General features: G+C 57.0%; 1 protein-coding gene across 1 annotated transcript in view; it reads left to right on the top strand.

Annotated features, from left to right (window-relative positions):
• Nucleotides 1-22,641, top strand: part of CACNA1S (calcium voltage-gated channel subunit alpha1 S) — a 53,561-nt gene that overhangs the window by 27,526 nt on the left and 3,394 nt on the right. Inside the window, exons 13-38 of the mRNA XM_040985211.1 lie at nt 161-281; nt 937-1,051; nt 1,492-1,585; nt 2,226-2,295; nt 4,189-4,321; nt 5,167-5,296; nt 5,561-5,620; nt 6,124-6,230; nt 6,629-6,716; nt 6,974-7,081; nt 9,032-9,084; nt 9,338-9,484; nt 9,859-10,060; nt 10,478-10,636; nt 11,660-11,770; nt 12,316-12,399; nt 16,118-16,174; nt 17,047-17,175; nt 17,371-17,436; nt 17,950-18,041; nt 18,478-18,637; nt 19,479-19,606; nt 20,646-20,742; nt 20,948-21,050; nt 21,814-21,915; nt 22,183-22,307. Coding sequence (XP_040841145.1) covers nt 161-281; nt 937-1,051; nt 1,492-1,585; nt 2,226-2,295; nt 4,189-4,321; nt 5,167-5,296; nt 5,561-5,620; nt 6,124-6,230; nt 6,629-6,716; nt 6,974-7,081; nt 9,032-9,084; nt 9,338-9,484; nt 9,859-10,060; nt 10,478-10,636; nt 11,660-11,770; nt 12,316-12,399; nt 16,118-16,174; nt 17,047-17,175; nt 17,371-17,436; nt 17,950-18,041; nt 18,478-18,637; nt 19,479-19,606; nt 20,646-20,742; nt 20,948-21,050; nt 21,814-21,915; nt 22,183-22,307 — 2,841 coding nt within the window. The remainder of the gene's footprint in view (nt 1-160; nt 282-936; nt 1,052-1,491; nt 1,586-2,225; nt 2,296-4,188; nt 4,322-5,166; nt 5,297-5,560; nt 5,621-6,123; nt 6,231-6,628; nt 6,717-6,973; nt 7,082-9,031; nt 9,085-9,337; nt 9,485-9,858; nt 10,061-10,477; nt 10,637-11,659; nt 11,771-12,315; nt 12,400-16,117; nt 16,175-17,046; nt 17,176-17,370; nt 17,437-17,949; nt 18,042-18,477; nt 18,638-19,478; nt 19,607-20,645; nt 20,743-20,947; nt 21,051-21,813; nt 21,916-22,182; nt 22,308-22,641) is intronic.

The following is a 22,641-nucleotide window of genomic DNA, read 5'->3' as shown; positions in this document are numbered from 1 at the left end:
TAGTGTGGCTCGGTTTGATGAGATTATTAGGTCATTGGAAGAAGAGCCATGGGAAGACCTGTGCATCTCTGGATAGAGAGGAAGGGGTGGGAGCTGCCATGTTGGGAGAAGCCCTTCATTAGTCACCCTGTCCAATCCTCCTCGCACCCCCTCCTGCTAGGTGCTGACAGGCGAGGACTGGAACTCCGTGATGTACAATGGAATCATGGCCTACGGCGGCCCGTCCTACCCCGGTGTGCTTGTGTGCATCTATTTCATCATCCTTTTCGTCTGTGGCAACTGTATCCCCTTGGGGCTTGGGGAAGGGGCAGGGAATCAGGCTTCCAAGAGGGGTCCAGGGTGGCTCCTTCAAGGAGAGCTACAGGTTAACTCCCTCCTCCAGGAAGGTCAGAGAGACACAGCTGAGACTTGCTGCAGATGGCAGGAAGCAATCCCACCCAGGTGAGCCGGAGCCGGGAGGAGGAAGGCCAGACTTCGCTGAGGGGCAGGGAGAGGAGGGAACAGCCTGAGCCAGAGATTCCAAGGCAGCAGAGACGTGTGGTCTAGGGGTGGCCAGGGTGCACCCTGGAACCAGAAAGACTGAGATGGGCACAGAGAGAGGTGGGCAGTACCTGTGGGATCCTGCTGCAGACATCATAGGATTTGATATTGTGGGGAGGTGGGCAATGGGGGCCGGGGGACAGGGGAAACCCTTGTTCCTGAGCTCAAGGGGTGCCCAGCCCCATCTAGAAGGTGGGGTCAGTTCTGGACAGGAAGTGGATGAGACTCAAAGATGGTGGTAGGTTCAGGTCCCCTTGGGAGTGGGATGCTCTAGGGCCTCTGGTCTGTGTCCCCAGGCCCATGCCCTTCAGCCCCCCTACCCCAGCTGTCAGCTGCTGCCAGCATATAGGCAGGTCAGGACTGCTGCCCCCGACAAGGTCCTTAGCTTGCCCCCAGACATCCTGCTCAACGTCTTCCTGGCCATTGCTGTGGACAACCTGGCTGAAGCAGAGAGCCTAACCTCAGCACAGAAGGCCAAGGCCGAGGAGAGAAAACGCAGGAAGATGTCCAGGTATGTGCCTGTTCCACAGAGGGGAACCAGACAAGCTTGGCTGAGGCTGTGGCCATGGCCTCCCAGTGCTGGGCAGAGGTCTTCCTGGGGCTGGATGAGTATGATGCTGGCTGGTCCTAGGGCAGCTTTCTGCAACCAGGATATCAACGGTGGCTCTCTCCAGAACTTCAGCGATCCCTTTGAGTGAAGGGAGGCAGGCTGGCTTTCCAGACAGGCCTCAGGGTCTAGAGGCAGCAATGGGCCGCTACAGGCTGCCCCAGGGAAGCACCTCAGCCCTCATGTTCTGGCCTTGCTCCCAGGTTCTGTGCTTCCAAGAGGGGGGCCACTGAGCCATTTCTTAATTTATTCGTCTGAGATCTGTCCTGACTGTCACCTGGACCCTCCTTTTGAGTGAAAGCCACACTGGTCATCTAGACCAACATTTCTCAAATTCAACCTAGGGGTCTCCCTGACAAGACAGAGGAGGAGAAGTCCATGATGGCCAAGAAGTTGGAACAGAAGCCCAAGGGGGAGGGCATCCCCACTACTGCCAAGGTGAGCCCCCATGTGGGCAGTCTTGGGGCAAGAATGGGGGGTTTTGAAGGTCCCTAGGTCTCTGCTGTGCTTCAGGGAGAAAGTAGAGGGTCCACCTGCCAGGCTTATAAGGTTATCAGAGGGTGATGGCACCTGCCTGCTCTCTGTGCGGGGAAGAGCCGGGCTCTTCATCCAGTGTTTGCCACACCAAGAGGAAGGCACCCCAGTCTGGGCTCTTCCCCAAAGCAATATGATGCCACCTCCCCAGGATACCCACTCTTACTCCTGCATGGACAGGTAGGCCTGGCCTCCACCCTGGCCTGTTACTTCAGCCCGGCTCTGCCCAGCACTCCTGCAGACAGAGGAAGTAGAGAGCAGTGTCAGGGAATCCACACTGAGGGGCAAGTGCTCTGCACCTGGGGGGCTCCACAGTGAAGACAGGCTTACTCGGCTTCACCCCTCGTAACCCTGGCGGGTTGTGTGGCCTGGCTGGGCCTAGTCTCCCCACTGTGAATCAGCCAGGATCTCACCCCTGCTCCTTGGTGCCTCCCGCCCAGGTTGTGGGAGGGCTAAGCGAGCCAGAAGCATCCCAGAATGGGTTTGGTCTCTGATTACCGCAGCTTTTATCTCTCTCTCCTTTTCACTGTGTCTCTCCCTGCAGCTGAAGGTTGACGAGTTTGAGTCAAATGTCAATGAGGTGAAGGATCCCTACCCTTCAGCTGACTTTCCAGGTGAGGAACCCTCAGCCCGGGCTGTGCATGGGGCTGGGACCAAGCAGAGGGCACTGGTGCTGAAGGCGTCCCCCATTGGCTGGCAGTGTGTCTGCTCTGGGACCCCACCCCCCACATGGAGGTCAGGAGGCTGGCGTGCCCCTTCTGTGCCCAGCCTTGCTGATAACCTCCGCCAGCCCATCTCTTCCTCCTACACACCTCACAGAACACCTGCTAGGGGTCCACCTGCTAGGATTCACTAAGCACTAGCTGTGTGCTTCTGTGCTAAGGACTTGAAATTCAAGGAGCACAGAAACCTGTGGGTCTTGTCTAATAGTCGTCCAGTACAGCCCTAGAGGAGGCTGTGTCACCTTCTAGAGTTTGGTGGGGCTGAGCTGAGCTAAATGGGACTGTGAGTAGCATTGCAGGAAAGAGAGAGACCAGAGCAGGAGCCAGAGGATGGGTAAGACCACAGCTTGGGGCCTTGGGTAGTCAGTGGTCATTGCAGAGACTGCTCACCTGGCCCAGGGGAGGATGCTCAGGGCACACAGCCCCAGATGCACCTGTCACAGAGGCCCCTGTGACAGCCAAGGCCCAAGAGTTCTTCCTTAGCCAGCTACAGGTCCTCAGACCCCTGCACAAGTTTCTGTGTCTGTGGAATCACCTGATTGGCTGCAATGTGGCCAATTATCCAATGACTTTAAGTTCCCCCTTCCAAGTGGCACAGGAAAGGCATTCAGGAAATGAAATGAAGGAGACAACGGATTGTGCAAAGTGTGGGAAGCATGAGGCTGGTATGGGATGAGCTGAGTCCATTTTTGTAAGCAGAGATGAATGCTTGTGCTTAGAGTAATTCATTCAGGGTGACTGTGCCTGACAGTGGCCACCTATCCCATGGGAGGGGCTGGTGTACATGTGGGAGGGGCAGGAAGGAAGTAGGCAGGGCCTATTCCCCCAGGACCATGGCTGCCTGGGCAGGACCAGAGGGTCACAATCAGACCCCTGTCCTGAGGGAAGGGAGTGGGGTCTTGAATTCTTAGCAGGGCGGGAAAAGAGGCTGATGTGGAGGGTGTGAGCCCCAACAGGTGGCTGTGATGGAGAGAGTAGAATCCTGGGCATTTGTGCAGGATCCAGCAGGGGCAGAGAGGAGGTGACTGCTGGCTGAGAACCCAGAGGGACCTTGACTGTCCACAGTGCCCCCTGCATACTCCTGGAGCCCACCACTCAGAACAGAGGACCTGGGGCTCTGGGCTCCCTCTTAAGGCCCAAGAGCCAGTGACCACATGTGCCTTGTCCATCTCTCCCTCCTTTAGCCCAGGCCCTCATCTCTTGGGCCTGCTGTGGTCCTGGGGCCTGACTGAAGTGCGATGGAAACCTGCTCTTTTCCGGCTGGCAGTTTTTGTCACAGTCATTATTCCTAGCCCAGGGAGGGACCCCGAAGTTGGTTTTTCTCAACAACTCCTGCCCCTTGTCAGTTTCACAGACTGGGGAGGTCAGAGGTGAGGGGGATGGGAAAGTGGTGGTGGAGGTGGTGGTGGAGGTGGTGGGCAGAAGTGCCCAGCAAGGAAAGGCAGAGCCAGGACCTTGGGCTCCCCAAGCAGGTTCCCCACCCCACCCCCAGCCCCTCAGGTTTTAAGGCAGTGTGTAGGGGTCCAGAAGATACAGCAATAAGGTTTCTCAGCCTGACTCCACTACTGGAAGTTTCTGAGCCTCCCAGCAATTCCTAATGGCTCAAGCCTGCTGGCCATAAAGCCGGAGGAAGGTAGGGCAGGGAGTGGGTGTGCGAGGACTGGCCCTGCTCATGCCACCTGGGCCCGCCAGCTTCCTGGGCTACCAGGAGGACACTGAAAGCGGAAGCCAGGGGCACAGTGAAGTATGGGAGGGCACCTCTAACTTCCCTTCCTCTTCTCACAGGGGATGATGAAGAAGATGAGCCCGAGATTCCAGTGAGCCCCCGACCACGTCCGCTGGCTGAGCTGCAGCTCAAAGAGAAGGCAGTGCCCATTCCAGAAGCCAGCTCCTTCTTCATCTTCAGTCCCACAAACAAGTAGGTGGCCCCTTGGCTGCTGTGGGGACACTGACAGGCTCCCTGAGAGAGATTTCTGGATTCTCCATGCCAATAGGCCACTGTGGGGAGTGTGCGCCTTTAGCTCAAGGTCTTGCCAGGGTCTCTTGGGGAAGTACAGGAGATAGAAAAATTCTCCATCCACTGATGTTTTATTTCCCCAAATGCCCACACTGGCCAAGGCCAGGCCAGGCGAAAGCCAGGAACAAGAAACCTCCTACAGGTGTCCCACATGGATCCAAGTGCCCAAGCACTTGGGCCATCTTTGCTTTCCCAAGCACATGAGAGGGAGCTGTATTGGAAGTGGAGAAGTCAGGACACAAACCGGCAGCCATATGGGATGCCAGTATCACAGATGGTGGCTTAATCTGCTACACCACAGTACCAGCTCCAAGAAGGGCTGCTTTAATCCTGATCACCAACTCACACCTAAGCAGGACCGTGTTGATTGCCTTCTTCCTGAGAGCAGCTTCAGTGAGGGCAGGGAGACGAGGGCTGGGGACACTGTCGTCTTTCTCAGCTCCGTGACTTCACCCCTTTAAAAGACACAGACGCTGGTCTTCCTGGATCTCATCTGCCTATGCTAGGGCTAAACATCAACTGTGCTGAACGCTGGCAGGGCACTGGGAAAGGTGGTGGATGAGGCTACAGGGACTAAAAGAGGGGTCTTCTACATGTCCAGCCAAAGCACCATGAAGAGCCAAGGCCATATTCGCACTGACCCCATGGAGAGTAGGCAGGAAGCAGGTCCAGTGGCCCCATAGGACCCACTCTGGTGAGTCCGGGGCTTCCAGCAGCTCCCTGCTCCCCTGTTGCCCCATCCCCAGGATCCGTGTCCTGTGTCACCGCATTGTCAATGCCACCTGGTTCACCAACTTCATCCTGCTCTTCATCCTGCTCAGCAGTGCTGCGCTGGCTGCTGAGGACCCCATCCGGGCCGAGTCCACAAGGAACAAGGTGATGGTGGTCTGTCCACCTCGACCACCCTGCACCTCATGGTGCCCAGACTACAACTGTGTCCTCCCCATGCCTACAGCATTTGAGTTCCTAAGATTTTAAAGTTCTGAATGGCCAATACTGCCCAGTGCACTCTTGCTGCCTGTTTTTGTTAATGATGATGGTGATGGTGATGCTAGTGCTGGTGATAATGTTGTTGTACTGATGATATCATTTTGTACCGCTCACCTCACTGAGATACTCCCCTTCCTGCTCCGTCCCCAGATCCTTGGGTATTTTGACATTGCATTCACTTCTGTCTTCACGGTGGAGATTGTCCTCAAGGTGAGTGAAGGCTGTGGAACAGGCATCCTGCATGTGGGCCTTGCTGGGTCAGGAAGGGGGAGGGAACCTCCTCCAACATAGCCAAGCTGAGCTCCCTTGGGGGCTGGGCTTCCACTGCTGAGCCAGGTGAGCAGGTGAGCAGGTTCCTGCAGGGCAGGCTGGAGACAGGAAATACAGTAGCCCAGGGTTCACCACCCTGATCAGCCTTCAGCCCTTCTCTGTCCCACAGAAGGCACTTTTAGCTTAGCAGTGGACTAGGGCAGTGGTGTTTGTTCCTAGGAGTTCCTGGAGGTGTGACATTGTGCCCCCATCCCCCTGCTGGGCTTTGGCCTCTAGTGTACCCTGTCATGCCTGGGCAGCACATCACTGCTTACCTGTTCTCAAGGGACATGAGGTCCAAGTCATTACACAGTGATGGGCTTGCCTTCATGAACAAGAAGAGGAGGGGACAGGTCCCCCCTACACACTCCTCCCCACCCAGGATGCTGCCTGTCTCCCCCCAGATGACGACCTTCGGGGCCTTCCTGCACAAGGGATCCTTCTGCCGCAACTACTTCAACATGCTGGACCTGCTGGTGGTGGCCGTGTCCCTCATTTCCATGGGACTTGAGTGAGCAGGGGCAGGGACCAGCCCCCAGATGGACACCTCCCCTATGCTCTTGTCTGGGGTCTCTGAACAGGAATCTTGTGCAACTTTCGTGGGACCTATGCTCCTAGAAGCCAGCCTCTCAGGGTCACAGACAGGGACAAGGCGTGTCTTGGAGGCCAGAAGGGGATGCCAAAAGGAGGCGGCAGTCACCCACTGGTGTGACCCCTGCCTTCAGACAGAGGCTGTTGCAACACATAGAGAAAGCATTCTGCTGCATGGCCCACAGGGGGCGCTTTCCCCTGGGGTGGTGGGAGACAGGGGAGGGAGTGCTTGCAGATGGAAGGGCAGCTGTGCAGAGAGCTAGGGCAGGAAGTGGCTGGAGGCTGCCCTAGCCCGTGTCCCTCGGCACCTTGTCACAGGTCTAGCGCCATATCTGTAGTGAAGATCCTGAGGGTGCTAAGGGTGCTCCGCCCCCTCCGAGCCATCAACAGAGCCAAGGGGTTGAAGGTAAGCAGAAGTGGGATCCCTGGGGCTGGCCGAAGGGGCTGCAAGATTCAGACCCTAGAAACCAGAGCCTGCCTTGGCCAGGGCACATGTCCATCCCCTAGGCTAAGGGAGTAAAGGGGTGTGGTCAGCAACCAGGCTTCCTCCTGCCTCCTGTTGGCCTGGAGACTGCAAGTCTCACCCTGGGGGAGTTCTCTGGGCTGGGCTAGCGGGGTTGTGGCTGGTGCAGACCCCGCCCCCCACGGGCCCTCTGTCCCCAGCACGTGGTACAGTGTGTGTTCGTGGCCATCCGCACCATCGGGAACATTGTCCTGGTCACCACCCTCCTACAGTTCATGTTTGCCTGCATCGGTGTCCAGCTCTTCAAGGTAAGCCCTCTTCCCACTCCTGGCCTCAGCCGCTAACACCTCCACAGGCCTGAGGCTGGCTCTCAGGCCTCTGCAGGAACCCCCTGCAAACAGGGGAATCCTCAGGTTGTGAAGACAGTGGTCCCCAACTTCATGATCTCAAGGCTAGGATGGCACAAGTCAAGATCAGGCTGGCGTTGATGGTGGCACTGACTGCCACTACCATGGTGGTCCCTCTGTCCCACAGGCCCTGAAGCCACCCCTGCCTCTCACCACCTCAGCCACAAGTACCTGACCAGCCCCTGGCTCTGCCATGGGTGCCTGCCGCCTGGGCTCCCATTGGCATGGTCTCTGTGCCTGCTCCCCAAGGAGGGCATGACTATGAGGTTGCTTTCTGAAGATCAGCCCTCTAGGGTATCCTCCCAAAGCTCTGATTCCAGGTGCCTTGTGCTGTCACATTATCTACTGGACACAGATTGGCACCTTGGTGGTCCCTGTCACAACCCCAAAGCATGATCTGCAAAAGTCACTGCATCTCAGACGTGCAGTGACACCTCCATACAAACACCTGTTCACTCAACAGCACTTGAGACTGGAGCATTTTCTCTGTGCATGTGCGGAGACCCCTGTTGGGACTAAGGGGTCACAGACTCAACAAGGCCTTTCCTAAGGTGATCCCAGGCACCTTCAGAGGGGCCTGTGCCACTGGTCCTGTCTGGGAGGGGTAGGAGTGCTTAGTGTCTGGACTAAGCGGCTGCACCCAGTCCTCTTCTCCCAGCCCCCCCTGTCCTTTGCCCCCTGCCCTCCATTGTCCTTGGGCTTTGAGTCCCAGAACTCTGAGGGCATAAACCTCCTCTGGCCTGGTGCACAGCCCTGGGCCAGGCCCAGAGGAAGCCACCCCTCCTAAACCAGAGAATGAGAAGCCACCAGGATGGGTGACCAGGACCCTTCAGGATTCCTTAAGTCTGCCTTCCTGCCGACCTACGGTTTCTCATTCAAAGACCCCAGGTGCTGGTTAGCCAACTAACAGGAAGGCCTCGGCCAGCAGGGGGCACTTCACACAGCACCTTACTCTGGGAATGTGTGCTGTGCCCTCTACATGTTGCCAAACGACCCAGCTCTGTTTTCCATCTGAAATCGGGTGTCTGATTTTAAGGGCCCAGAGGCCATTGTGTCCATTCCCTGCTCCCCCCTGGGCCACGTGCTCCATCTCTGCCCCCTGCTCCAATGCCCATAAGGAGGGGCATGGTGCAGACAGCACCACAAGTTGCAGGGCAAAGGGCAGCTGTGCTCTCAGACAATGCCATAGTGACAGTTCTGTCTCCGGGCCTTGGAAGGAGCTGGACCAGAAGCCATGTACTCTATGCTCAGCCTGGTCACATCAGGATCGAGCAGTGAACTTCTTTGATTCAAGCAAAATCCCTTGCAGGTGCCCAATAGATGGCATAGGTGAGAGGAGAACTGATTTGGCTGAAGTCAGTATAGATAGAACAGATCCTACTTGCTGAGGCTGTGGGGTGGGCCAGCTGGGGCTGAGCGCTCGGAGGGCCTGCTGGCTCCGTCTCTGCGGCTCTCGTTTTCACAGCAGCCAGCAGGGGAAGGAAGGTGGAAGGCGGCAGCTTCTTCTCTTGCTCTGTATGTAATGACATGAGAGCAGACCCTGCAGCAGCAAGGGCAGTAAGGAGGAGCAGGGTGTCAAAGTATCCCCACCCTGATCCCATCTCAGCAGGGCACTCAGCAGATGACCGCCAAAGGTCCTGGATTCTCAGCTGTGGTACCAGCTAGGCGGGCTGGGAAATCTGTGAAGGAGCCATGGCAGTGGATGGTGGTGAAGGGGCAAGAGCGCTCAGGCCCTTGCCCACAGCAGAGGAAGAGTCAGGCTTCTCCTTCCAGGCAGCTGCCCCGGCCCTGGGCCTCCTTGGCCATCCCCTGCCCGAAACAGCCACTCTCCCTCTCCCCCTCCTGGTGCAGGGCAAGTTCTTCAGCTGCAACGACTTATCCAAAATGACGGAAGAGGAGTGCAGGTGCGCAGGCTCTGCCAGCCCAGTGTACAATGGGAGGGGACACCAGCAGGGACCTCATGTCAGGGAGGGGTCCCATCCTGGGGTGTTCACAGAAGCCCCTTTCCTTGGTTCACCAAGGGGAGGGAGCATCCAGGAGTCCCTTCTCATTCCCAACCTGGACCCTTACTTCCTGTGCACCCTTCTGCTCCGAGGACCAGAAATGGTGGGTGGGCAGTGGGCAGAGGCAATGCCGTGACTGTCCACCCCTCGTCAGGGGCTACTACTACGTGTACAAAGATGGGGACCCCACGCAGATAGAGCTGCGCGCCCGCCAGTGGACACACAACGACTTTCACTTTGACAACGTCCTCTCTGCTATGATGTCACTCTTTACAGTCTCCACCTTCGAGGGTTGGCCTCAGTGAGTGCAAGCTGGGGCCTGGGGCTAGTGTGCATGCTCAGGGCTGTGCCAGGGATGCAGCAAGCCAGGCAATCTGCAGAGGCCACCAGCTCACTCATGCTGTGTAGGACAGCTGTTTCCCTGCTCATGCCAAGGGGAACCTGACCAAGAACTCCATGGGTCCCCCACACGCATGTGCCCCTCTGCCTACAGGGAACCCACTGACTGGGCAGAGATGGGCAGGGCACCCCATGGAAACTGAGCCTTTGCTGGACCAATCCCAACCTCTCTCCTATCACCTGAGCACTTAGAAAGCTCCCTTGGCTCCCGCCTGTCTCTGCCTGGGTCTCTGCTTCATACCCCAGCCCAGCAGCCTCTCTTCTCTGCCTATTCAGGCTACTGTACAAGGCCATAGACTCCAACCAGGAGGACATGGGCCCTGTTTACAACAACCGAGTGGAAATGGCCATTTTCTTCATCATCTACATCATCCTCATCGCCTTTTTCATGATGAACATCTTTGTGGGTTTTGTCATCGTCACCTTCCAGGAGCAGGGGGAGACGGAGTACAAGAACTGTGAGCTGGACAAGAACCAGGTGCTTGGGCCACCTGCTGGGGCTGGGGGATGGGAGCAGAGCCCTAATTGACCTCTACCAGTCTTGGGTCCCAGGCTCCCTTGGGAAACAAGCCCAGCCCCAGCCCTCACACCGTGTCCTTCACCCTGTCTCCAACCAGAAGTGACAAATTGAGGGTGCGGTGGTCTCTTCTCACAGAATCCTCATGATGTCCATAGAAAAGAGGTCATTCGGTGTTACTGGCTGAGGCCAACGGATGGGCAGGGATTACTCCAGGAGCATCTGTGGCCCAGTGCAATTTTTTCCCCTAAATATTTCACAGAGTGCCCTATCCACAAGCTGCTGACCACAGCTGCTCCCAGCATGCAGTGGCTGCGGGCATGGGGTGGGAGTAAGGGGCCCCCTCAGTGCTGACCTGCCCTGTTATGTTGCCCCCAGCGCCAGTGTGTGCAGTATGCTCTGAAGGCCCGCCCACTGAGATGCTACATCCCCAAAAACCCATACCAGTACCAGGTGTGGTACATTGTCACCTCCTCCTACTTTGAATACCTGATGTTTGCCCTCATCATGCTCAACACCATCTGCCTGGGCATGCAGGTAAGGTGTTTAGGAGCCAAGTGCGCTCCCTGGGCCTCCCAGGTAGACATCCCCGGGATGCCCACTATGCACTGGGCACTCCGGAATTCGTAAGGAGGCAGCTCAAGCCACAGGAGCAATTGGATTCTGCAAACAGGAGATGCTCCTGCTGTCTGCCTGTCATCTGCTGGCACACAGCTGGATAACTGAATGAGTGGGACCTTGGTTTTGTCCCTCTACACCCCCCATCAAAAAGGGGGCTTAATATTTACAGAACAGGTGCATTTCAGAAGAGCTGTGCATCCTTTGTAGACAATAGTTTTGTGAGTGGCATCACTAGCAAGCTTCATTAAGTATTGGAGCCCTGAAGCCCGTAGAAAAGGACTTGCACAGGCCACCTGCCATGTCCCAAGGAGTCACACCCACTGTCCAGGTGGCGAAGAGATAGGAGGAGACAAGAGGGCAGCAGGCCAGGGTGGTACAAGATGGTGGCTTATCTACAGGCTGAGTCAGGCAGTAGACCAGGGGCATCCAACCGGGACCAGGATGATAGGAGGTGAGGTTGGGGGGCAACCGCCAGACCCCACAAACTACATGGAAGAGATGAGATTCTATTGACTTTCTGACAAAATAGTCAGAGTTCCCCAGGAAAATATATCAGAGCCTGACCTAAGGAGGGCCACAGCGGCAGGCCCAGGAGGCCAAGGTCATTGCTTTTACAGCCTCCAGTCCCTGCCTTCAGGAGATCCCCTGTCACAGGCATCCCAAAGCGGATCTGCCAGTGAGCTCTGGCCTGGCAACCTGTGTGGGACTAACCACCCCCAAACAGGGCTTAGAATGGAAGCACTCATCCCCTCCTCTCTTCACCACTTTGTTGTGCTGCTGGGAAACTGGGGTATCAGAAGATTTGGTGGCCGGCAGGGGATTGCAAAGCAGCCTCCTGCTTTTCTGGAAAGACTGGACTCACCCAGGGAGAGGAGGGGGTCTGGCAATGCCAGCTGCAGGTGGACAAGCCCTCCCTTCCCATATCTGCCACCACCGCAGCACTACAACCAGTCGGAAGAGATGAACCACATCTCAGACATCCTCAACGTGGCCTTTACCATCATCTTCACCCTGGAGATGGTACTCAAGCTCATGGCATTCAAGGCCAGGGTGAGTGCTGGGACTGCAGGCCACAGGGGCAACCATGGCCTGGCAGGGGCTGGAGGGGATCTCCCATAAACCACTCTCCCTGCAGCTGCTCTGCTGCCAGCTGGCCCGCGATTTCCACCTGCAGAGGCAGGGCAGGTACCAGGGGCCTCCTCCCCATCTTCCCTTCTTTGCACCCATTCTCCACCTTCCTTGTATCTTGTGAAAAATAGACTCAGGGCTGGGGAAAGCATCTTGCCCTGCTTGCAAGTCCACGCACTTCCTACCCCTCAGTTCTATGTGGTCAGTCCCTGGGTAGGACCTCAAGTGAGCGTGGGGCATAGATGGAACTGCCATGCCCTGGTATCCTGCCACACGATGCTCAAGAGGAAAGAACTCAGAAGCCCAAAGGGAAAAGGTGCTGAGGCGGGGTCAAGACAGCATGGGGGAATCGCAGCCGTGGGCACCCCTGCCCCATGCCTGCCTGGCCTGGCAGATCTGCTCTACCTCTACCCGTCACCCACTGGCTTTAGCAAGCTAGCCCTGGCTCTGCTGTCTTTTCCTCCCAGGGCTACTTCGGAGACCCCTGGAACGTGTTCGATTTCCTCATTGTCATTGGCAGCATCATCGATGTCATCCTCAGTGAGATCGACGTGAGTGGCAGGTGGAAGGCCTCTGCGGGCTGGGCAGCAGGCACTTGTTCAGTCCATATATCCCTGAGGACACCCCTGGTGTGCAACAGAAACCCTGGGGGTACGCAGAGAGGGAGATGGCCAGCCAGCTCAGCCCTCCTGCTCTCAGAAAGCCACTGTCCTGAGGAGCAGAGAGGACTTGGCTGCCCCATAGGGGTCATGGTGGCAGTGGGCAAGTAGCCAGAAGGGTGGAGGTGGTGCTGTCTGCCTTCAGCCAGAAGTCCCTGAAGGCTTTAGACTAGGGATGAGAAAGATTAGTGCTTTATTATTATTATTATTATTATTATTATTATTATTATTATTATTATTTTATTGGAAAGGCAGATTTACAGAGAGAAAGCTCTTCCCTCTGCTGGTTCACTCCCTAAGTGACCACAATGGCCAAAGCTGAGAGCGTCTTCCAGGTCTCCAATGCAGGTGCAGGGTCCCAAGGCCTTGAGCCATCCCCCAGTGCTCTTCCAGACCAAAGGCAGGGAGCCAAATGGGAAGTGGAGCAGCCAGAATATAAACTGGCACCTATATGGGATCCCGGCGCATGCAAGGCAAGGACTTTAGCCCCTAGGCTACCATGCAGGACCCGATTAGGGCTGCTTCTAACAAGTTAACCTAGAAATGAGACAGTGAAAATAGAGATCTGGTTCCGAGGTTGGTCCTTATTGCCAGAGACTCAGTAATGAGCTGTGGGGAACCCCAACCATGCCAGATGTAACAAAAACATGTAGTGGAGGCCTCAGAGTGGAAGGGAGGCGGGGAGACAATGGAGCAGAGGCCTGAATGAAGCCAGGGAGGGAGCCACACGGGAAGAGTGCTATCGGGGTGTGGAGACTGTGACAAGGCCCTGGGGCGGGACTAGCAGGTGACCCTAGCAATGGTGGCAGGAAGCAGTGGACAGTGGGGCTGGTAAGAGAAGGCCCTCTAAGGCCACAGTCCAAAGCTGATCCAAAGCCAGGAGCTTCTTCTGGATCTCCCATATGGGCACAGGGTCCCAAGGCTTTGGGTCATCCTCTGCTGCTTTCCCAGGCCACAAGTAGGAACCGGAAGGGAAATAGTGTAGCTGGGATAAGAACCGGCATCCATCTGGGATCCCAGTGTATGCAAGGCGAGGACTTTAGCCACTAGGCAACCTTGCTGGGCCCATAGGTTGAAGTTCTAAAGGGACTGCCCTGGCTGCTGTGAGGAGTACATGCTAAAGGGAGCATGAGAGCTGGCCCCTGGGCAGGAAGCCAGGTGGGGGACAATGGTGGTAGACAGGAGGCAGCTGTGGAAACAGTGGGAGGAGTCTCATGTCCCTTCTGAAGGCTGCACTGGCAGGAGCTGGACCAACAGGCTCAGTGTGGGAGTGGAGGGGTGGGGTATGGCTCAGGTAGCGAGGCACACATCACAGGGTCTGAGTTGGGAGTGCAAGGGAGGGGGAAGGTCCAGGCTGAGGGTCTGAGCTGAGGGAGCTACAGCTGGAGGAGGGGTGAGGCAGTAGGTCCAAGATCCAGAGGCTGAGATCTCACAATTGTTTCCCTCCCAGCATGTGCAGTGTCCTCAGTCCAGAAGGATGGTGGCACAGGAGAGAGGGTGGCAGCGGTGGGAGAAGGGCATTCCCTAGCCATGGTCATGGAGGGTCTCTACACAAAGCTATCTGACCCGGTCTCGGAGACCCCAGTGGGCAACCAGCCCCTGAGCTGGAGAGGCTCATCCGTACACAGGGCAGCCTCTTGCTGCTCCAAGAGTACATTAGGCTGCACCAGCTCATGGGGTGATGGGGGTGGCGGGGGTAGGGGCAGGAGGACAGACCAACCCCGGAGATGTCTGGGGACAGGAGTCGGGGGAGGGGATCAGCCCTCGACTGAGGCTCCCACGGGCTGCTCTCTGGCAAACGGCCCCTCCTGGGGACCTGGTAGCCAGGGCAGTGGGCCGCTGTGTTTCGGGGTGGGGGCCTGGAGACCTTTGACCCTTCCTCCCCACCACGCCCCCTGTACAGAATACACAGTGATGACAGACAGCTCTGTGTGTTCAGGGACCGCAAAACACAATGAGTAAACATGTGTGTGTGTGTATGTGTGTATAAATGTGTGTGTATCTCTGTGTTTGTTGTATGGCTGTGTTTGTGTGGGCACATGTGTGTGCCTGTGTTTATATATGTGCATGTGTAATTGTGTGCCTGTGTCACATACATGTATTTGTGTGTTATATTATTACTTGTGTGACCATATGTTCATAAGTGTATTCTGTGTCTCTCTGTATGTAATGTCTGTGTGCCTCTGTGTGTGTATGAGAATGTGTGTCTTATGTGTATCTGTGTGCACATATGTCTTGTATGTCTGTATGTGTGCATACATGTGTGTGGGTGGGTGTCTGTATGTGCGTGTGTGTGTGTGTGATATATTTCCACCCATGCTCAGGTGTTGTTGGGCAAACAGTACCCCACAGGGCCCCATGCTCTGAGGGCAGCACTTTCCATAGCATGGTCAGAAAACTCTGTCAGAGCGAGGAGCCCACGGCAGGCATAGCTGCTTCTTGCTGCCTGAGGTCTGTGCAGGGGTGGCACGGCTAAACGACAGCAGTTTCTTGGTGGTGACAGACAAGAGGTATCATTAGCTGCTGTTCTGTTTTCAGGACCAGCAGATGAACCTTACCAGTAACGTTTGCTTGGAGTTCTGTTAAGATGGATTTTTATTACTGATGCATAAACCAGGGAATAGCCTAGGGCAGCATGTCTGTCAGAATTTTCTGGAATGATAGAATCCAATATGGTAATCTCTACCCAGATGTGTCTCATGGTCTCTGGAACTGTGGCTGGTGTGTGGCCAGCAGCCAACATGTGGACAGCATAGATCTGAGTCACTGCATTGTCCTCCCGGTGCGTGTGACAGTCACCCAAGGAGCACGTAAACCCCTGAAGCCAGGCCCTGTCACCCGGACACTGACCTAACTGGCCTGCGTGGAGATGTAAAAAGACATGTATGTCTTAAAGTTCTGCACGTGATCTGCACACACGCAGGACTGGAAGCCAGTGGTCTGGGAAACAGCCGCCCGAGGCAGACCAGCTACCTGCAGATCACTCAGATAACTGCAGGACAGGGCAGTGACTTCGCCTGGGGGCTTTGAAATGAGGGCTCCTCATGAAATGGAGCCCCAGGGAGAACTGGGGGCTCCCATACACTCAACCACCTGCTCTTCAAGAGCCAGTCCCTGGGATGGGCACAATGACCTCTGCTGTTGAGATGTCAGTGTCCCCAGGGGAGCTCTGTGTCTGGAAGGGGGCACTTCCCTAAGGGTCTCGACCTGACATCTAGGTGAGGGGGTGGCCTGAGTCCACCTGCAGCGACAAGCAGGTGTTTGCCAACATACCCCAGCATCATATGATCCAGACAGAGCAAGGTTCAGGTCCTGTCCCCTGCACATGCGTACAGAGCTGAGCGGGTCCCATCTATGTCCAGTCCCCCTACCCACCTTGTTGCTCCCTTGCCCCAGCCTCCCGCCTCACTGCCCCACAGAGCTTTGTCCTCACTCCCACCCATCCCGCCCCTGACTGCAACCATGTGGGGCCGTGGCCCCTGCCTCTCTCTCTTTTTCTCTCTCTAACTCGTCTGTGACTGTCCTTTCTGACGCTTCTCTTCACTCCCCCCCTCGTGTCCCTCCTCCTCTCTACCCTCCCCTTCCCTCCCCTCGTCTCTTTTCTCCACAGACTTTCCTGGCCTCCAGCGGGGGACTGTATTGCCTGGGTGGCGGCTGCGGGAACGTTGTAATTCTGGGCTGCATGAGGCTCCAGCACGCCCGCCACCCCCCCACCCCGCCACTGCAGCATGCTGCCACCTGGCCGTGCCACTGCATGGGGTGCAAAGGCACTCAGGGCTTCCTTCCCTAGAGCTGGCTGCCTGAGGAGCCGGGCTTAGGGTGGCTGGGGGTGCTGCAACCAAACATGCATGGGTGTAGCGGCTTCCTCAAGCCTCCGGAAGGACAGGCCTCTCCACAAACAGGAATGTACAGGAGGACTATGGTTGTAGGTGCTGGACTCAAGGGCCAGTTCATTGGGCATGAGGCCCTTGGGGGCATTAGAAACAGGGTGGGCAGGGCTGTCCTTTCCAGTGCCATGCTTGTGTCTGAGCCGCCACAGGACAGAGACTGGTCCGGCTGAGGGTACGGTTACGGTGTTGGGGGTGGAGGGAAAGGCCATGTTGAGTTGATGGTGACAGAGCCACCAAGTTTTGGGACTTTTTGCACTGGGAGGGCACTAGGCAAGGGACCCCAGGTTCCTCAGCTCAGCAGCAGCTGGAAGAACAGGTGAGGAGAGCAGGAGGTTCCAGGAAGTCTGGCGGTAGCCATGCCCAGGCACACTCCCTGCTGCTGCCCCAAGCATGGGCTCAGCGCACGGCTTGGTGCCCCAGCTCCCAGCTCACCTGCCTCTACTCTGAGCACCAACCCTGATGTCAGCCCAGAGCTGGTGGAGGACAGGGGCCATGCCGACAGGGCTGGGGCTCCTCCCACCCACTGACATGCCACCCTCCCCACCTGCCCCATGCACACAGCACCTCTGCCCTCCCAGCCCCCTCTCCCACCCCACCCCCATCCCAAGGAACATCTCCCAGACTGACCTCTGGGGCTGCCGCCCCACAGGACCCAGACGAGAGTGCCCGCATCTCCAGTGCCTTTTTCCGCCTGTTCCGAGTCATGAGGCTGATCAAGCTGCTGAGCCGAGCGGAGGGTGTGCGCACCCTACTATGGACGTTCATCAAGTCCTTCCAGGTGCCACGGGCGGGGCGGGCCCTGCAGGGACAGGCCACTAGGACCATCCTCCTACCCCTTCCTCCTTCTCTTCCCTCCTCAGCATGGATCCCTGGGGACCTAGGTGGTGGGGAGGGCTCTGGGGAGCTGCAAAAGGGCAGGGGTATGGGGCAGACAAGTGGAGCCATGGCGCTGACGCCCCTGCCTATCCTGCAGGCCCTGCCCTACGTGGCTCTTCTCATTGTCATGCTCTTCTTCATCTATGCTGTCATTGGCATGCAGGTGAGAGGCAGAGGGGCCTAGGGGAAGGTTGTGCCATGGCCATGCTAGAGGGGGGTATCTGTGAGCTAATCAGTCTGGGCCTGGCCCTGCCTCCAGCCTTGGGCAGCCACGAGGTGAGCTGCATGCCGGCTTCTCAGATGCCTGCTGCATGAGAAACCTGGAGGGCTTCCAGGAGAAACCTGGGCATGCAGACAGTCAAGAAGGGGCCAGGTGGTGTCTCTAAGACCCCAGTCAAAGGCCTGGGTGGCCCGGGGCACCCTCATCTGAAGGCCCTTCCCCTACCCCTGGACACCTTGGCCGGCTTGCTGCTGGGCACTTGGATCTGCTGTCTGGACACAGACTAGAAAATTTGACCCAGCCTAGAAAGAATTCAATATGGTTGACTTTGGGGCTGGCATAGCCTGAGGGAAGGGGGTCTGGGAAGAGTGGGGGCTGAAGGTGAGGGACAACAGGAGGGGAGTGTAGGGGCCAATGAGGTCCAGGTCCCGAAGCTGGGTACTTTGTGTCTTGTAGATGTTCGGGAAGATCGCCATGGTGGATGGGACCCAGATCAACCGCAACAACAACTTCCAAACCTTCCCGCAGGCTGTGCTGCTGCTCTTCAGGCAGGTCCCACAGCCCAGGCTAGACAGGGCCGTACTCCGAGAGCCCCCGTTCAGCCTCTGGCCAGCTGTCACCTCCCAAAAGCTGTCCCCACTGCTTCACTCTGCTCCGGGTCCCTCTGTTCAGCGGGATGCCACTTACTCCTCCAGCCTGTCCCCCTGCCACAGGAGACAGAGGTTAAAGGTCCCTCCCAAGAGAGCAGGGGGTCCTTGGTGGCCCCCAGCCTTGCCTTGCCATGGTCAGGACAGGGATATCCATTCTAGCTAACAAGTCCCAGGGCTGTAACTCAGCTCCTACTTGTGGTATCCTTGATGGTGGAACAGAGGGTGGAACGGGCGCCCTGCTCCTCCCGAAGCTACACAGTGAATTTGGGCATCTGACCTCTCATGGACCACATCCTGCCTTGGCCCTGGAGTGACTGGGGCTTTTGTTTGGCAGGTGTGCCACAGGGGAGGCGTGGCAGGAGATCCTGCTGGCCTGCAGCTACGGGAAGCTGTGTGACCCCGAATCGGACTATGCCCCGGGCGAGGAGTACACGTGTGGCACCAACTTCGCCTACTACTATTTCATCAGCTTCTACATGCTCTGCGCCTTCCTGGTAAGAGGCCAGCGCACTTGCACCTGGGGAAGAGCTTGCTGTCTCCTGCCTGGCTAGCCATGTCTTAGGAACCTAGGCGACTCTGGCTAGATTGTCCCGCCTTCTGGCCATCATGAGCATGGCTGTGCTTTGTGAAAAGTTTCCCATCTGTCTCCATATCTGATTAGCAATGCTGGACAGCAATCAAAGGCATTTTGTGAGGTCCTGCCCTGGGTAGGCCTTCCCAGGGAGCCGTGTCCCCTGGCTGGTCCTCAGAGGAAAAAGCTTCCCTCTACGAGGAGACTGAGACTGAGCCTCAGAAGACAACCTTGTGGGGTTAGCGACTGAGTCCCAAGTCTTGCTGAGAGCCCAGTGGTGCCATCTTTGCAGGAGGAGGTGTTGAGTCTACCCTCATTCCTTCAGATTTTGATATTTCCTGAAAATCCTGGACCGAGGTGTGCCAAGGTCTGAGATGGATACAGAGGGTAGAGATGGAATGCAACGCAGCCCTGCCCCTGTGGGAACTTGTGGGGAGAAAGGGGAGCACGGGGAGCACTTACATGGGCAATCCAGGGGGGATCCCTCATATTGAGGAAAAGACAGGAGCAAAAACAGGGCACAGAGGAGGGGCGAGCCCCTTTCTGCGGTAGGGCAGGAGGCTGAGGCAGGAGTGACTTCCAGTGAGGTGCTGAGCTGAGCACCAGTCCCCAGGCAGAGGATCCTGCCTGTGTGTGAACCCCAGGGGCACAGCCCTGCCTGCCAATGGAATGCAGGTCCTGCATTGCCCAGGCATTGGAGAAGCCGTGGCCCCAGGCAATCTCGCAGTGCCCCCACCCCATCCCTTCTTGTTCTCTTCCTATAGATCATCAACCTCTTTGTGGCTGTCATCATGGACAACTTCGACTACCTCACACGTGACTGGTCCATCCTGGGCCCTCACCACCTGGATGAGTTCAAGGCCATCTGGGCAGAGTACGACCCAGAGGCCAAGTGAGTCCTGTCTAGAGGTTCCATGCTGGACCCTCCTCAAACCATGAACCCACTGTCCCATGGAAAGCTGCTGTTCAAGGTCCCCATCCAGAGGCCTGGAGTTCCGTTTTGGGAAATGGCACCCAGCTTCTGCTGGGACACTCCTAGGAGTGGGCAGCTCAGGATCTGACTGGACACTGCAGGCCCTGGCCACTCATAGAACAACCAACAAGAGCTAGAAGAAAATGTAGAGTTCCAAGCCTTACCCAGACTGCATCACTAGTAAACCTCTCCCCAAGCCATCAGTATATATACATGAAAGCTTGGGAAGCACTTCTCCCTAGCCAAAGAGGACAGGTACCAGGCCCTAGGCTTAGCACCACACGTATTGTCTCATTCATTCCTCGCAACCAGCCCAGACATTCTTAGTCTCCCTGATATGAAAACTGGGGCTCAGAGAGACTTGGGCCGTGTGACTGGTCGGAAAGGACGTTGGGATCCAACATTGATCTGCCCAGCGCAACCAGGCTGTAAAGTGTTTATGCCAGAGCGTCCATTCCCTGTCTGCCCCACTCGGCTTTCTGCCAGTCCTTATCCAGTGTTCCGGGGCCAGACAGGAAATGCTCCCTGTCTCCCAGCAGCTCATCAGAGGAAAAAGGAAGTGCTCCCATGCCTCCCACAGCTTCCTCTGACCTTGCCGGCTGCTCTGCTTGAAGCACTGTGGTTTCTGGCTCTGGGCCAGCTCTGCAATGAGGTCTCCACCTCTTTTGACCCCCTGCCCTGAACTTCTGTTAGCACAGCCCTGCAGCCCCCTGCCACAGGGGACTGAATCCAAGGGAGGAACAGCCCTGGGGAGAACAGAGTCCAGCTTCCAGACCTGTGGACCCGCATTGGAAGGGATGCCATTTCATGTAGTGGGGACCACCATGAGCCCATGCAAAGGGAGGGGATCCCCCAAACAGCTGCACAGCAAGGACCCATGACTTTGCATCTCCCAGCTCTGCAAGGCTGCGGGCTGGGTGGCACTGCGTGGGACACCAGTCTCCATGTCCTCCCACAGGGGGCGAATCAAGCACCTGGACGTGGTAACACTGCTGAGGAGGATCCAGCCCCCTCTGGGCTTCGGGAAGTTCTGTCCCCACCGTGTGGCCTGTAAGGTAACCGAGTTGCTGGTTCTGGGGGAGCAAGAGGAGCCAGTGTCACGGGGGCCCAAGTCCCTCCCTAAGGACTCAGTCTCACCACACCAGCCCCTCATGGAGATGTCCCCTGGTCAGCCTGCCCATCTGCCCTCACGTCCCACCCATCCAGACCAGGTGGCAGACTAGCAGCAAACCCCTGTCCCTACTCCCTGACCCCCTACAGCGCCTGGTGGGCATGAACATGCCCTTGAACAGTGATGGCACCGTCACCTTCAATGCCACGCTCTTTGCCCTGGTGCGCACAGCGCTCAAGATCAAAACAGAAGGTGAGGGCCTGCCAGTGGCTGGAGGTGGGTGAGCAGGGGGGAACTTCCTCCCAGGCATGCTTCCTGGCTGCGACTCTGCCAGAGGACCCCAGGCCATGCCACAAGGTTTTCATGCATCTTGGGGCTCAGAGAAAGCTGGAGAATTCTCTGCTGGGCAGGAGATGTGTTCCCCGACTCTCCCCACTGTGTCTGTGCTCAGGGAGGGGTGTGGCACCCTGAGGGCAGCTCTGGGCAGGAGCAGAGGGCTTAAGGGGTACTGGGCAGGTTGGAGCATAGACAATGAGCTTGCAGGTCCTGTAGCTAGGAAGATACAGTCACGGCGGGAGTGAGAGAGGAGTCAGGGTAAGCTGGGTCTCAGAGTAGGACTTGGGACCATCATTAGAAAGAAAAGGAGAGGAAGATGGGGTTAGGGCACAGCAAGAGGCCTACCCAAAGGTGCTGGGTACAGACCATAGCACAGGAGGAGTCAAAGGTTTGGGGGAAGAAAGGAGGAGGAGGTGATGGACCCCAAAGTCAGCCATTCTGGGTAAGTGCATGGAGCAGAAGCAGGTAGCCTGAGGACTGAGCTACCTCACAAGGATGGGGAAGCTGGCACCCTGTCTCTGGTGCCCAGCTCTGCCGCTGCTGCTAAAGGAAACTCGGGCCATGCATGTGGAGTATATGCCTAGTTCCCAGAGCAGTTCAGATCGTGCTGGGTAACCTTGTCCAGGGCTTGTGGCCTGGCCTGATGACTCAGGCCATCCTTGCCTCTCCTCTGCCCCAGGGAACTTTGAGCAGGCCAACGAGGAGCTGAGGGCCATCATCAAGAAGATCTGGAAGAGAACCAGCATGAAGCTCCTGGACCAGGTCATCCCACCCATAGGAGGCAGGTGCTGCTTTGGGAGGCCAGGGTCCAGAACCCGTGGAGAGAAGGGGATGAGTAGCTGCCTGGGAACAGCCTCAGCCTTCTGTAAATGCCTTAGGTAGGCCAGGTGGGCATCTAGCAAGCACCCCAGCAGTCTCAGGGTGTGAGGTGCCCCATGATCTGATCAGCAGTCCAAGGATTGCCAAGGGGCCTAGCCCCGGCCACGCTCTGAATCCAGTGCCAGATTCCTGTTGGGCTTCAGGACTACTCTCATTGACTCCCCTGCAGATGACGAGGTGACGGTGGGGAAGTTCTATGCCACCTTCCTCATCCAGGAGCACTTCCGCAAGTTCATGAAGCGCCAGGAGGAGTACTATGGCTATCGGCCCAAGAAGGACACAGTGCAGATCCAGGTGAGTCAACGCAGGGAAGCCCTGAGGGGCCCTGGGCCCAGCCAGGTTTCAGCCTCCAGCTCACCAGCTGTGTCTTGGAGGGTCCAGGAATGCTGGCACAGAGAGTAACAAGGATGCCAGAGGAGCAAGGAAAAGAAGGGATGGCTCAATCTGGCCCTCTGCTGTCACCCCACCATGAGAACAATCCTCAGACCCAGTTAGGGTGTGAGCTGTCCCAGAGGGCAGAGCAGGACCCAGGAGCTACACAGGACATTGGAGGAGCCCCAAGTAGGCATGGGGTCTGAGTGATGCGATGAGAATCGGAGAATGAGAAATGGGGTAGGGTGTGGGTCTG

This window comes from Ochotona curzoniae, unplaced genomic scaffold, assembly GCF_017591425.1.
Source record: "Ochotona curzoniae isolate NIBS_2020 unplaced genomic scaffold, NIBS_Ocur_1.0 contig_430, whole genome shotgun sequence".
Classification (NCBI taxonomy): Eukaryota; Metazoa; Chordata; class Mammalia; order Lagomorpha; family Ochotonidae; genus Ochotona; species Ochotona curzoniae.
Note: the sequence above shows the minus strand (reverse complement) of the source record. Positions and strands in the feature narration are given on the sequence as shown.